Source organism: Rhinatrema bivittatum, chromosome 10 (assembly GCF_901001135.1).
Source record: "Rhinatrema bivittatum chromosome 10, aRhiBiv1.1, whole genome shotgun sequence".
NCBI lineage: Eukaryota > Metazoa > Chordata > Amphibia > Gymnophiona > Rhinatrematidae > Rhinatrema > Rhinatrema bivittatum.
Window position 1 is genome coordinate 106,875,598 of NC_042624.1, and position 14,241 is coordinate 106,889,838.

General features: G+C 44.8%; 1 protein-coding gene across 2 annotated transcripts in view; it reads right to left on the reverse strand.

Annotated features, from left to right (window-relative positions):
* Positions 1 to 705: 705 nt before the first annotated feature.
* PRKAA2 (protein kinase AMP-activated catalytic subunit alpha 2) overlaps positions 706 to 14,241 on the reverse strand; it is a 35,033-nt gene continuing 21,497 nt past the window's right edge. For both annotated transcript variants that reach the window (XM_029618081.1, XM_029618080.1), the window contains 3 exons: positions 11,102 to 11,606; positions 5,130 to 5,256; positions 706 to 3,949 (listed from right to left, as the gene is read on the reverse strand). In XM_029618081.1, the coding sequence (XP_029473941.1) occupies positions 3,714 to 3,949; positions 5,130 to 5,256; positions 11,102 to 11,606 (868 nt within the window). In that variant the 3' untranslated portion in view covers positions 706 to 3,713. The remainder of the gene's footprint in view (positions 3,950 to 5,129; positions 5,257 to 11,101; positions 11,607 to 14,241) is intronic.

Below are 14,241 nucleotides of genomic sequence, written 5' to 3' on the forward strand. Positions count from 1 at the left end.
TGAACCCAGCTACACTAACTGCACTAACCACATCCACGCGATCACAACTGCTAACCTGCACGCAGGAAACCTTCAAAGAAATGCACGTGAACACTTCAGAGAACCCCAAACCCCTTTTCCACCGCCGCCCCCGGGAACTCCTGCACTCGGTTCGGGTAAACCCATAGGTAGGCTGATTGTATGCACGCAAACTTACCCACATCTGGGGCAGGCAATTTTATTACAGGCCACTTCCACAGGGAAAGTGCTGTCTCATCCGCAGAAATGCCTTTGAAAATCATCATTGGTTACATGATTCCTGACTTCAACAGAAAAGTCACAAGGTGTTACTTGGTTGCACGGTTTACCAAGCGATATAACCATTTACAAGTCGCTGGTTAGGTCACAACAAACAATGTTAGTAACAGCCAAAGACATAACCAAGTAATTAATTCTGTTACTTAAAGGTAATTTGGTTTATATGAAAACCTATTGGAGTAGATACTGAAAGGCCATTTAGATGGATAACTGACAAATTATCCGTCTAAATGGCTTAGCCGCGATATTCGGTGACTTATCCGGCTGGAATTTATCCAGATATATCGGGGGCGTTCGGCAAGCAGTAGGCGTTCCACAGAGGAGCAGAGTTAGCCAGTTAGGTTAACTCTGGCTGCACTGCAGGCAGCTCGACCTACAGAATCCGGGAAATTCACAGCAGCTGAACCCTATAACACGCAGCAGGCACCCTCGCACATTTCTCCTGAGTTTTGGGTTGGTTTTTTTTTTTTACTTCATCTTTAATTTCAATTGCATTGCACAGAGGTGAAACCAAGAGGGAACAGCTTTGGTGTGATGCAAGCTTATAACTGCTGTAAAACTGCATAATATGTAATGGGAATCTGCATAATGAGATGCAGATATTAAAAACAGAAATAGAGCTCCTAAATTTAAGAACATAGGCTAGGCACTCATTTTCAGTCAAACTTAGGAGGGTACATTTTCAGCTGAAAATGCACCAACATTTAGGGTCTGCTAATTTAGCTCATATGTAGGGCTGCTATTATTTGCCTAGATTTAGGCACACAAGGGCCAGATTCACTAAAGCTTTTCTCCCATTCTGTGTCCATGGGGAAAAATGCTTAATGAAGTGGGCCTAGTGCCGATAATCAGAGCTGCACACCCAACTATTTTCTCTGCTCCCACAGCCACCCAGTTTTTAGGATAAAATATGTAGGCGCCAAATGAAGTTAGGGACTTAAATTCAGGCACTAGTAAATTTTCAAAATGACCAATTTAGGTGTCTAACTCCTAGGTAATTAAAACCTTTAAAAACTGACCTCTAAGGGTTACACCCGGCTACTGCATGGAGCTAATTTACTAGCATCCACTCACTGCCCCACCATAACTACTGGCCCATTATCCTCTTTTCATGTTTCTAATTTTTCCTGAATAAAATGATGTGGTTGCCATATTTGTCCACACAGACACATAGCAGTAAGGGTCAAATGAATGGTGGCACCATTTTCGCATTCTAACTTAATCTATCTGTGACTAGCTTTCAGGAGCCATTCATTCAGCAGGCCGGGCCAGAATCAGCCCAATGAAGGGAGCACAGCGCTCAAAAGCGAGCCGCCAGTGCATTAAGTCTGTAGGCGGGGCCTAGCTTAGTGCACTTGTGAGTTAAGCTTTCCAGCGCTCAGCTCCCTTCATCACATAAGAGCCTACAGGGCTAAGGATGATATCGGCCGAATATAGGAGAAAATTACCAGCTGTTACAATGGTTCTTGTGTTTGGTTTAAAAGCTGTAAAGAGCTATAAAAGAAAAAGATTTGCGGGGGAGGCGAGGAGGAGTTGAATGTATTAGCAGAGGACTGAAAAAAATTGCAGACAAACTGCAGAATTTACAGCTGCAGGAGGACTCTGGCTGGTGATGATCCAGGAAACAGATGTTGACCCTGTGGAGACCCTTTGCATTTGTTTTAAAGGGTTCTTGGGTGGTTTTAAAGCTCTCTTTGGGTGGGCATTTTCCAAAAGCTGTTTGCCCTGGTAAACCGGCTGTATGAAAACTTGGCGGTATGAAACTTGCTCAGCCCTTGCCTGCTTAAAAATGCGTGCAAGGGATCAACACCACCTGTACTTTTCGGCAGGTAAGATGTAAGACGGGTGTTGGTGGTTAGGTCAGGGGGAAGGGAAACAGCGCTTGTAGATTACACGTTCAAATCTATAGGCGCTATCTCCAAGGGAAAAAGGTAGACACAGAAAATGCAAGGACAAATCTCTGCAGGGTACTTTGTCCCAGGATAACCTTCTAAGGTGAAAATAGGCTTGCACCTTCTCTTTCATCACTCATGCAAGGTCCATGGGTAAAAGTACCAGCAGACCTCTGCATCTATGTGGGTACTCGTGAACATTGCCCTGCTGGTTTCTTGATCGTATTTGCATTAGCAGCTTTACGACTGGTCCAGAGCACTGACAACAAACACCACTGCATGCTCACTATAGCATACCCTGTATGCTTGGGGCCACTTCATGTCCACTTCCTTCTGCACTGATCCAAGAAAGCAAGGGTAGCTCTTTAATGCAGTAGATTAGTCCAGTTAGAAGGGCTTAGATAAGAACATAAGAGATGCCATACTGAGTCAGACCAAGGGTCCTTCAAGCCCAGCCTCCTGTGTCCATCCATGGCCAACCCAAGTCACAAGCACCTGGCAAGTACCCAAACATTAAATGAATCCCATTCTTCTAATGCCAACAACAAGCAGTGGCTATTCCCTATTGATTTATGGCTTAATTCTCAAAACTATCAGAACAACAGAAAACATTTTAACAGCAGGAACTGCTGCTTAAAATACAGCAATTCTACAAAGTTCAAAAGAAAAAAATCATTTTGAGAAAATTTATGAGTTTGATGATTTTTGCAGCATATAGTCCTCCTTTAACGGCCCCCACCAATTAGCTTGACACGTCTTCCGATTGAGTTTGAAAACCATGTACTGAAATACTCTGGAAGCTGAAATCGGATGCAATTCAAAACCATCTGGGTGAAAGCCGAATGAGGACTCTACAGTCTAAGCCTTAAAAAGTCATGAGACCTACAGTACAAGTAGGCTGAGCGACGTTGCACCATCCCACGGTATATATATATATTGCCCCTGCCCTAAACCCGTCACATTTAGCATGGGATACTAGAGGACGTGACGTCTAGACCCTGTGCTCGCACTTATGGCTCTGGTCCTGCAGTGGACTCAGGAGGACACGCCATCTTCTCATTGTTTCAAGCAAAAATTCTGAATGTCTTACTAGCTATTCCATTCCTCCTCTACCCATCCTCCATTCCCACTTCCAACACACCTCCCTTCATTAAGCCAGCCAGGGATAGAAAGGTCTGGACGGCCACAAAAATTAAGATGATAGCCCTCATCAATGAATTACAGGACTCTCAACTGGGACCACAACCACTAATGGTAGATATAATGGCAAAGACACACTTAACCTTTGTATTAAGGAGAACTCAAAAACCCTGGCTTGCTTAAATAACTCTGCTTCTAATAGTTTAACAACGGTATTCTATAAATAAAAAAAAGGTGCTTTCCAGTTCCTCTCAAATTACTACATCAGAAATTTTAGACCTAAGTGGTTATTCAGATCTCTCTCTCTCTCTTCAGGAACTTGCACTGTACGCAAAACGAAGTGAACTAGATTCACGGTGCAACAGAGAACAATGGCTCTTCTCTTTAGCGAGCTAACATAGTGATCAGACTGGCACACATTTCAAAGAAATCCATGGTGTGGCTGCCGAGGCGTGGGCTTGCTGAGGAGATGCTCCCTGCGAAGGAGCCACTGAAGGACCTGCTGAGAGGCGGGCATTCGCTCATGACGGAATCGATGCTCAGTCTTGGTCTGTGCAAGCCAGCGGCCGAGCACGAGCGCTGGGGCGTGGAGGAGCCCGATTTCGGTTCTGCAATCTCATCTGAAAAACAGACGCCAATAGCTGAATGAAATGCTGGCTTTACAGGTACATTTTGTGTGCAGCAATTTTACAGCATCCGTGCAGGTCTTATAAAACTGTTTACACGCACGTATATGTGAGCACGATTTTGCACTGACACTTGCATGTGCACGCAAATACCGCCACGTGCGTGTAAGTGGGGGAATTTGAGTAGCTACGCTCACCAACGCAAGACCCCTTTTTTCCCAGGTCACCCTAGTAAAGGAGAGGACTTCCTAATCCACCTAGCTAACTTGCCTCCCTTTTACCCTATTACCCCTGACCCTTAAAACCCCACTGACTAGCGTATTTTTTTTAATTGCGTGACTTACACGTTTGTCCAGAGCAGAAGTAAAGCTACACGGTAGGGGACCCGGGTGGGCACTCGTGTGCATAGATACACGCTAGATTCATGCCACAGACCTGGCCCGCCCATGCCCCGCCTAATCCCTGCCCAGACCACATCCACACCCTGCCCCTTTTTGGCGAAAAGATTTTTTGTGCGTGTAACAGGAGATACACGCGTGGCCAGGGGCTTTTAAAAATCTGTGCGGCGCGCACGGGTCCGAATCATGCACGCATCTCCAGGTTTTGGTGCACACAAGGCTTTTAAAATCGACCAGCTAGCATTCTTACATGCCAAAGAGTTAGTATTTTACAAGCAAAGACATCGCAAAATGATTCAATTAGTGCTTCCAGCAAACAAACACCCCAGCAACAGCATAATCTGTTTTCCCAATTCAGTTCCATTTCTCAAGGAAAACAATTTGTCTGAATTCTTCTTCCTTGGTCAAGTCTATCGTTACTGGTTTTCAAGAGTCATTTGAATCTCGCTAATACCAAGTATCAGTGAGACTGAAATGTTCCCTGTATCCCGAGAGTATGCAGAGCTGGAAAAAACCCCAAATAGAAGTGTTTTAAAGAGGAATCTGTAGATCGGCCAACATGGTCTTGAAAGCTGAGGAAGAGCTGCACCTTTGGATTCTCCTTATATTGGAGAACATCTGAAAACAGGTGGACCTGAGGAAAGCTGAAAGAATTCAGTTTTCCTCAGGTCCACTAGGACTACAGTGGACAGAAGACTCTGCATGTGCGCCAGCAAGATCCACGCCAAATCCCTCCACATGCTGCTGAAGTAGTGACCTCTTTCTTTCCTTCTCACCATCAATGCTTTTGAAGTCCAAAAGGTAGCTACGATTGTCAACCTGGTAAAGCTGCAAGCTCATCTTCACATAATTTCCAGTCACCGGATTCTTTCGGCGCACTCTTAGATGATATGGATTCACCACCTAAAAGAAGCCATCCAGGAAAATGAAGAAAGATAGAATAAACCAGAATCATTTGGTTTTCATTTGCCGAATATTTAGATAAGGAGAATTTGCTAAACAAATGGATTTTGTCAAGACTTTCATGCCGCTAGTTTCTTCCAGAGATCTTTTTCTGAAATTGTCTCTGGGAACTCAAAATAACCTACTTAACTGATGTGATGCGCTCCCTAGTTCTGCTTTGGATGAGCCTTTCTTATGTGGCAGATTGATTCCCATCAACAAATCTCGAGAATTTACAACAGCAACTGTCGATTAATTCACGGACAACTGAGGGTGCCTGCTCCTTGTAGAAGTCAGATTAAAAACACTTTTCCAAACTGAGAAATTGCATTTTAAGCATATAAACATGAGTACTGATTTCTAGTCCCCTTATCTTTTATACTCTCCAAAATGTCTAGATTCTAAAAACCTAATGGAAAACCTAAAGCAGTTTTCCTCATTGTTCTCCTTGCACTACAGAGAGAGCATGAACAGGAAATCATTCCTAGAAGAGCCACTTTCCACGCTGTTTGAGCAATCAAAAAAGCTCCTCCATGAAATCAGTGCTTTGGTCGACTCCTCCTCTTCTGCAGTTTGCACTGCATTTCTGTTCCTGACAACCTAAGGACCAAGGGCTGGAAAACCAGGCAAGGAGTTTGGCTCCTCTGGCTTGTCAGCACAGGGTACTTAAAACTGCCCAGTTATCTATTTCTAGACGACTTGTGCTGTGGGCGACTGTCCAAGACCTGCCTAGAGAGAGCAGCTACTCTTGCAGCTTTAAGGGCCTGCGTCACTAAGCTTTATCCCCGTAGACACAGAATGGAAGAAGAGCTTCAGCGAAACCAGGCCCTACCTCAAGCTACGACCATGCCAAAAACCTTTTAAGGAATAAACTGGTTTAGTACGTACCTCTGTCTTCAAAAATCAAACAAAGCAACATTGTGCAACATTTCTCGTCCAAGGAAATTGCCCTGAGAGCATCAGTTCACATCACTTTCAGCCACTGGTTGAATTACAGCGTGCCATTGTGATGACAGATAAGCCTACTACTGATTGCTGCAATACTTAAATTATATCTGCCATGCTTAAATTATATTTAAGGAAATAAAATGTTATGGGATTCACTTCAAAGGCAAAGCATTCTACAGCCTTCACAGAAAAATGAGGACGTCTGTATTTTTCTTTGAATGGCAGTAAATTTCATCACTAGATTTAGTAGCGTCAGAGTAGTTTTAATCTTCAGATTCAAATTAACATAAGGAATTTCCTCTTCCAAAGGGCTGCTCTTATTTAATGTCTATGTGAATGACAAAACTTTTGAAAATAAGAATGGTAAAAATCCATGAACCATTTAATAAATTATGCTTAACAATATATGAACTCAAAGGTCAAACACGTCTGAAAAAATATGAACACTTTTCTATGGATTGTCAAGTGATCAATGATTTATGATTAGATTAATGCATACAACAGAGTTGCTTACCTGTAACAGATGTTCTCTGAGGACAGCAGGATGTTAGTCCTCACACATGGGTGACATCATCAGATGGAGTCTGGACATGAAAAACTTATGTCAAAGTTTTTAGATCTTTGACTTGGCACACTGAGCATTCCCAGCATGCTCTATACCACGCGTCCTCACAGTGCCCCTTTCCAGTCTTATAACACAAAATTATATAAAAACAAAAATAGGAGAAACCCAAATTCCACAGGATGATGGGCAGGTTTCGTGAGGACTAACATCCTGCCGTCCTCAGAGAACACCTGTTACAGGTAATCAACTCTGCTTTCTCCGAGGACAAGCAGGATGGTAGTTCTCACACATGGGTGAATCCCTAGCTACAGGCTGCTCCCCAACATAAAAGGGGACCAACAGACATCCAAACCAGGTGCCAATGTGCACAACAACAATGGAGCTGTTGGTAACAGAGGGAGAAACAGCCTTAACCCAAACAATGGGCCCTAGGTTGGGAGAGTTGGGTTCTACACCTCAAAACAAATTCCGAAGGACAAATTGGCCAAACCTACTGTTGCGTCAGCCATCCCTATCCATGCAGTAGTGAGATGTGAATGTGTGGAGAGAACTCCACTATCACAGCCTTGCAGATCTCCTCTATGGGAACTGCTCGCAAGTGTGCCACTGACACTGCCATGGATCTGACAGAATTAGCTTTGTCATAACTCCCAAGATGCAGACCCTCATGGGCATAACAGAAGAAAATGCAATCTGCTAGCCAACTGGAAAGTGTCTGTTAGGCAATGGTCTTAACCAGTCCTAGACGGGACAGGGGACTCAGATGCAATCCTGGGGGCTCTGCATGGCCTGAAACTACTGCGACTTTAGGGTCCATTGGGATCTGCGCACTGAAATGGTGCCAAGGGAGTGTCATGGACAGTTGCGGCCATATGGTCCAAGAGCCTCAACATGTGCCGGGCTGACACCTATTGGCTCTGCTGAATCTCTGCCACGATGGTTGTCAAAGTGATGGCCCTTTGACGAGGCAGGAAGGCCTTGGCCTGAGCTGTGTCTAGCAGGGCTCCTATGAAATCCAACTGAGGTGATGAGCTGAGATAGGACTTTGGGTAGTTGATGATGAACCCTAGGAACTCCAACGCCCAGATGGTCAAGCTCATGCACCTGACAGCCCCTGCCTGAGATATGCTCTTGACCAGTCAATCATCCAGATAAGGAAAAACATGCACCCCCAGCCTGTGGAGGTGCACCGCCGCCACGGCCAGGCATTTTGTGAAGACTTATGTGGCTGATGCTAGCCCAAAAGGCAACACCCGGAACTGGAAGTGCTGTTTTCCCACCACAAATCAGAGATACTTCCGATGACTGGGGAAGATCCTGATGCAAGTGTACGCATAGCTGGTCCCCTTTTTGCAAAAGAGGGATCAAGGTGCCCAGAGAAACCATCTTGAACTTTTCTTTTTTGACAAATTTCTTCAAGGCCCTTGGGTCTAGGATGGGTCAGAGTCCTCCTGTTTTTTTTGGAATCAGGAAGTACCTCGAATAAAATCCCTGCCCTCTTTGCTTTGATGGGACAGGCTCAACCACTCTGTCCGTTAAGAGGGAGGAGAGCTCCCGGTCCCCAAAACAGACTCAGAGGGCAATTTGGCATGACACCCAATAGGTTCAATTGAAACCCTTGATGGATGATGGAAAGAATCCACTAGTCCAAGGTTATACTGGGTCACTTGTTCATGAAGAATCGCAGCCTGCCCCCAAACGGAAGGTCCAAGTCTCGGTTACAGGCAACTGGCCTATGCTCCCTATGACCCAGTCAAAATGTTGTCCCTGCAGTTGACTGAAGTGCCGGCTGGGACTTGGGGGCTCTCTGATGCCTAGAATGGCCACGAGAGCCCTGAAGCTGATGGGAGTGAGAGGGCAGAGGATAGTACTTCCTCTAACAAAAAAGACTTTCTCTGGCCCAATTTCGTCAACCTCCTAGAGGATGAGGATGGGTCCGGAGTGCTAATGGAGAGTGTCATGGTAGTCCTGGAGCTGAGCCATGCATCCCTCATCCTATTTCTGAAGAGATTCTCCTCAGTTCATGCCATGTCAGCAAGTCGTTCCTGCACCTCTGGTCATAGAAACAAGGCCTACAATCATGACATTCTGCAAGCACCGATTCCCGCTGCAGAGATCTATGATGTTTTCGATGCCATCTCGAAAACATCATAGATCACTCGGACCTCATGTTTTCCGTACTCTAGGCCCTTATGCACTAGCAATATGAGAGTATCCTGCTGATGATGATGAGGCAGCTGCTCGGCCACCTCTACACCTGCTTCCAGATGTCACGCAAGTATTGGCTCATATAAAGCTGATAGGAAGTTAAGCAGGCAATGAGCATGGCTCCCTGAAACACCTTTCTCCCGAGTGTCCATCACTCTGTGGTCCTTCCCTGGGGGTGTTGAGAAATGGGTCCGAAAATGCTTGGCTCTCTTGACAGCAGATTTGACCACTACTGACTGGTGGGGCAGCTGATGCTTATCGAATCTGGCAGCCTTCTGGATGAGGTAGAACCCATTAGCCTTCTTGTTTACGGGAGGTACTATGATGGGGTGTTCCTGTATCCTCAGCAGCAACTCCTTAAGGATATCGTGTACCGGAACCGCCAAGATCTCCTTAGGAGTTGTACCTGGCATCCTCTTCCATCATTAACTGAAATGGGATAGCTTTCGCCATCACCTCACATACCCTGCAAAAGTTAAGTCCTCAGGTGGAGACTTCCTTTGCTCTCCTGGAGGAGAAGGGTCTGATGGGAGACCCTCAGAGCCCTTGGAGGAAGACTCCATGGTGTCATCCCTCAGGGGTCATAGGGACCCTTATCCTCACTGTAAGCAACAGGGGATGGAGCCCTAGGTGCTCAGCCTTCGTCCAGAGGTGAGGCACAGGTAGAGCTGGACAGGGGTCTACAGGCCTTGGCATCTCTGTTGCCTTGGGTGGAGCTTCTTCATCCGAGGAACCATCAATGATCATCATATCTGTAGGTGGAGCTGCGGTGCCCCAATGGGCACCAATGCTGTCCCTAGAACCGACACCAGCTGGGTCGGTAATGCACCGATGAATGCATTGAGCTTCTCCAGCAGTAGTTCCAGAACAGACAGTACTAGCTCTGATGCCATCGGTGCCACAAGACCAATGCCCTGCATTGCCCGTTTCACTGCCAGCTGGACTTGCCATTCCAGCTCCTCTTTGAACATTACCAATGCCAACACCAACTGGGAGAAAGGAGGGGTGGCCAGATCCTCTTTGGACCCCTGAGGCAGATAAGTGACTGGCATCAGGAGATCGTTGTGGACCCCCGGCACCTATGGAGGACTGGCGCTCCTTGCGGTGGAGTCACTTCAAGGGCATCACAGCATGTGCTGATGCATCACCATGCCCGACACTGTGCATCGATGGGGACTGGTGCCAATGCTTCTTCGGCTTCCCTCATGCTTGGCCTGGTCCTTCCCTGGTGCTGAGGCTGATGACGAGGAACCCGATGACCTTGGCCTGGAGGAGCTCAACAGTGGTCGGTCTCAGGTGCCCTTATCCGCTGCTGACACCAACGGAACTGACAGCTCCAACGATGTTGATGGCATGGTGTCCATCAATGCAGCTCCAAGGTCAATCGATACTGATGGCGTGGTCTTCTTCGACCCAAAGAGTTGTCCTATCTTGTGGAGCCAAAGAAGACGGCCCCTTCTGGGTCATCTGTGCCCATAGGTGGCAACCCTGGATGTCATATGATGCCCCAGGTAGAGAACACATGTCTCATGGGGGTCCGTAATAGATACCGAGGACATCAACGGAAAGCAGATGTGGCCATGATGAGACAAAATAAAATGGATGCAAAATCAAAATTGATGGCGACAGGCATCGATGGCCGGTGGGTACCAAAGCACTGCTGCCATGGGGGAATCAACCGCAGAAGGAAACTTACCAATAAGCACTGAAAAACCTGACTAGGAATGCTACCGGGGGTGAATTAAGAGGGATCCAGCATCGAACATCAAAAAGAAGCGAAAGAGAAAGCTTTCCAAAATAGGCCAAAAAGACCAAGATTAGAGCTCACCACCCACAATGCTGCAGCTCCATAGAAAAATACAGATTGGAGAGGGACCCCACGTGGACACGTAGTGTAGGGTATGCTCAGTGTGCCAAGTCAAGTTTTCCAGGTCGGGACTCTATCTGATGAAGTCACTCATGTGTGAGGATTACCATCTTCATTGTCCTCGGAGAAAAATACAAATCTCCTTGATGATTGCAATTACCAGTAACTACAGGAAACTGCTCAATAAAAATCAGTAATGAAGACTTGGTATTTCCTACCTTCCATTCATAATCCAGCTGCTTCATGGCCCGGTAAACTTCAGCCATGATGTCATAAGGTTTGCTCTGGCTGCGGATCCCTAAGTGCCACTTTGCCTTCTTCACAGCCAGTGGTTTGGGCTTAGTGGTGTTCAAGGCATCCAGGGGGCATCTTGCTTTGGGACTATCTGCTACAAGAGGGGGCATGCGCTCTGGGTGTGGTTTCACCCCCGGCGGGATGTGCATAGTACTGTCATCCATAAAGGAGCCAGTCGGAGGACTAGAGGCGAGGTAGAACTCACTGGCTTGGTTCATAATCCTCCGATTGTCAATAATAAGATGGTATGCAACTGCGAGCTGGTCCTGAGGGTCACCACTGTACAGGCTGTTTGTGACCTCAGACTCCGTGCATTCAAACTTCTCGCACACTTCCTTCACCGCCTCATCATCAATTACATTGGCGTCGTACGTGGTGTCTTCTGGAAACAGGTAACCAGGCAAATCTTGCTTAAACCATTCATGTTCTCTGTGAAGAAGAAAAACCATTTCAGTTTTTTGGGTCTAGAAAACACGTATTTACCTGGTTAGAAAGAGGGCAGTGCTAGGGGGTGTTCCTAGGACGTGGTTTCACTTTGTCCAGGCAGAGATGATATTCAGCATTGCTCTGACAATGTTAGCTGGGTAAGTCTTGTCTGTCTAAAAGTTATCTTTATCTAAGATTATTCAGCGGAATACTTATCCAGGTAAGGTCTGCTGAATATCCAGCTACAGTTATCCTAGTAACATTCCAGCTTGCCTGCTTACTCGATATGAACCTGAAAAAACTGATGGGGAATTAATTCTGCCATATTCACTTTAGAAAGCTTTTCGTGGATATTTGCTAGAAGGACATTATTGAGAACTGCTCCTGTCAAAACATTTCATAATTTATAAGAACAGGAAAAGCCTGAGGTTCAAGAACAGCACAGTAGCCTGGAGAAATCATGTGAAATGGTTTTGACAAGTCCAGAAGTTGCAGGTTTTTAAACAAATACAGTAGACTGCTTTTGTAATGTTTTTTTTCCTATGGATCAAACAATACCCTCAGAAACTCTCTCTGTGAATAAGAGTCTGTAAATCTCATTTTCTGATTCAAGCAGAAGGTTTTAAAATTTCCTTTCATAGCAGTTTTATTGGCATCAGTATATTAATTATAGTCTGCTGGTTTGAAATGATTGCTCCCAGTGGAGAACAAATCAGCATATATGACGATAAAACCATTATAGGTAAGAGCTAAGTCTAAAACCCATTACCAGCAGCTCAACAGCTTCACCCACATGCCTGCTGAAACAAAAGGACTTGAATTGTTTTCAAAAGATCAAAGTCCAGCTGCTGAGACCACCCGAGGTCCATCAGATGCACTTGATGTTCTGGTGCCATTTTGCTCTCAAAGTGTAGACTCCTAGTAGGTACATACAATTGAATCAAAGTCTTCAAATAATTAGGACCCATCTGATCACAGCTCAAAAAATTAAAATGGATAACTTAAATTTAATGCGCCATATCACTAGTAACCAATAGAGTTTAAAAAGAACTGGGGTAATAAGGGCATGATAAAGAGTCCCCGAGACCAACCCGGTAACTACGTTTTGTAAAAGCTGTAGTACTTGCACTAACAAACTCATCAATCCTACATAAACAGCATTACAGTAGTCAAGCCCTGACAAATACCAGGGTTTGGACCACTTTTCAAAAATCTTGTCATTCTAAAACCAAAGAGGTGAACAAGGAGCTACTTATTTGGTTTCATGAAAATATCATGAAAATATCAAAGAGAACTGTGGAGTTGTATCCAGTGGAGCTCCAATCTTAAGAGCTTTCCAAGAAAACAGCTTAAACACCTACTTGCACCTATTGAAACTTATCAGATAAAGATTGGAACCACTGAGCCACTTGAGGACCAGTACCTAACAGTTGAAGACATAACAAAAGATCAGGGTTAAGGGTAGGAAAAGCTGAAGAGATGTCAATAAAGCTAGTTAAAATGCTCTCCCCTGATTACCGTCTTTCTCTTACTTGATGCAGGGCAGACTAGTAGAGTCTCCGCGCTATGTTCTTTACGAAAGACTGACTGAAACTGAAGAAAGATCTCATGTTTATCCAAAAAATCTTGTAGATGAAGAAGTACAACTTGTTCACTTATTTTCCCTAGAAAACAGGCCGATAGTTATTAGGATTCTAAGCATCCAGAGAAGTCTTATTCACAACTGGGCATAAAACTGCTTTTTTGAAAAACTGTAGGAGGGTGGAGCATACAATTCTTCTGTAAAGACTTATTAATCAGAAACAGAAGGACATCTCTCAAAACTGATCTAACTGCCTTAATCAAACTTGAAGGACGAGGATCCAAAATGCAATTGGTATTTTTCATCGCGATCAAAATATTCCACCTGATTCAACAATACAGGTGAAACATTTTCCCATCTAGTAGAGTCAGAAACAGGAGAATATTGAGCATCACTTACAGCTAGAACAAACAGTCTTAACATTAAAAAACAATCAGCTAATACCTCACAGTCAAGAGATGGCAGATTCTGTTCATCTGGATTAGCCTGTAATAAGTTATCTATTAAGGCAGTGTTTCCTATCCCTCTCCTGGAGGCACACCTACCCGGATGGATTTCAGAATATCCATAAGGAATATGCATGAAATAGATTTGCATACTCCGAGTCTCCAATGTATGCTAATATATTTCGTGCACAGTCACTGTGGCAATCCTGAAAACCTGACGGGCTAGGTATGCCACCAGGAGAAGGCTGGAAAACACCATACCAAGGTAAACAATTTGTGTGGCTGATTTAACAAGGCCTTGACCTTGCCAGTATAAAAAAATGTCTTGGCTACATCAATAGCATTTCTATCCTTGTACCAAAAGGATAGGTACCTTTTGGGCATCTACACAGCTATCCTTAAAGGAGCAACCTCATCTAATGCTAGACACTAAAATTTAGGATGGGAATTGGCTAAGGAAGTAACATTATCAAAATTTACATCCACAGTAATTTGGTGCCAACTGTCTTCAGACTTACTAACATCAATCAGACCATGATACATTTTAGCAATAGGGAAGACAGAAGAAGACCTATTAAAACATCAAGCAATGATTTGACCAGGGACAGTT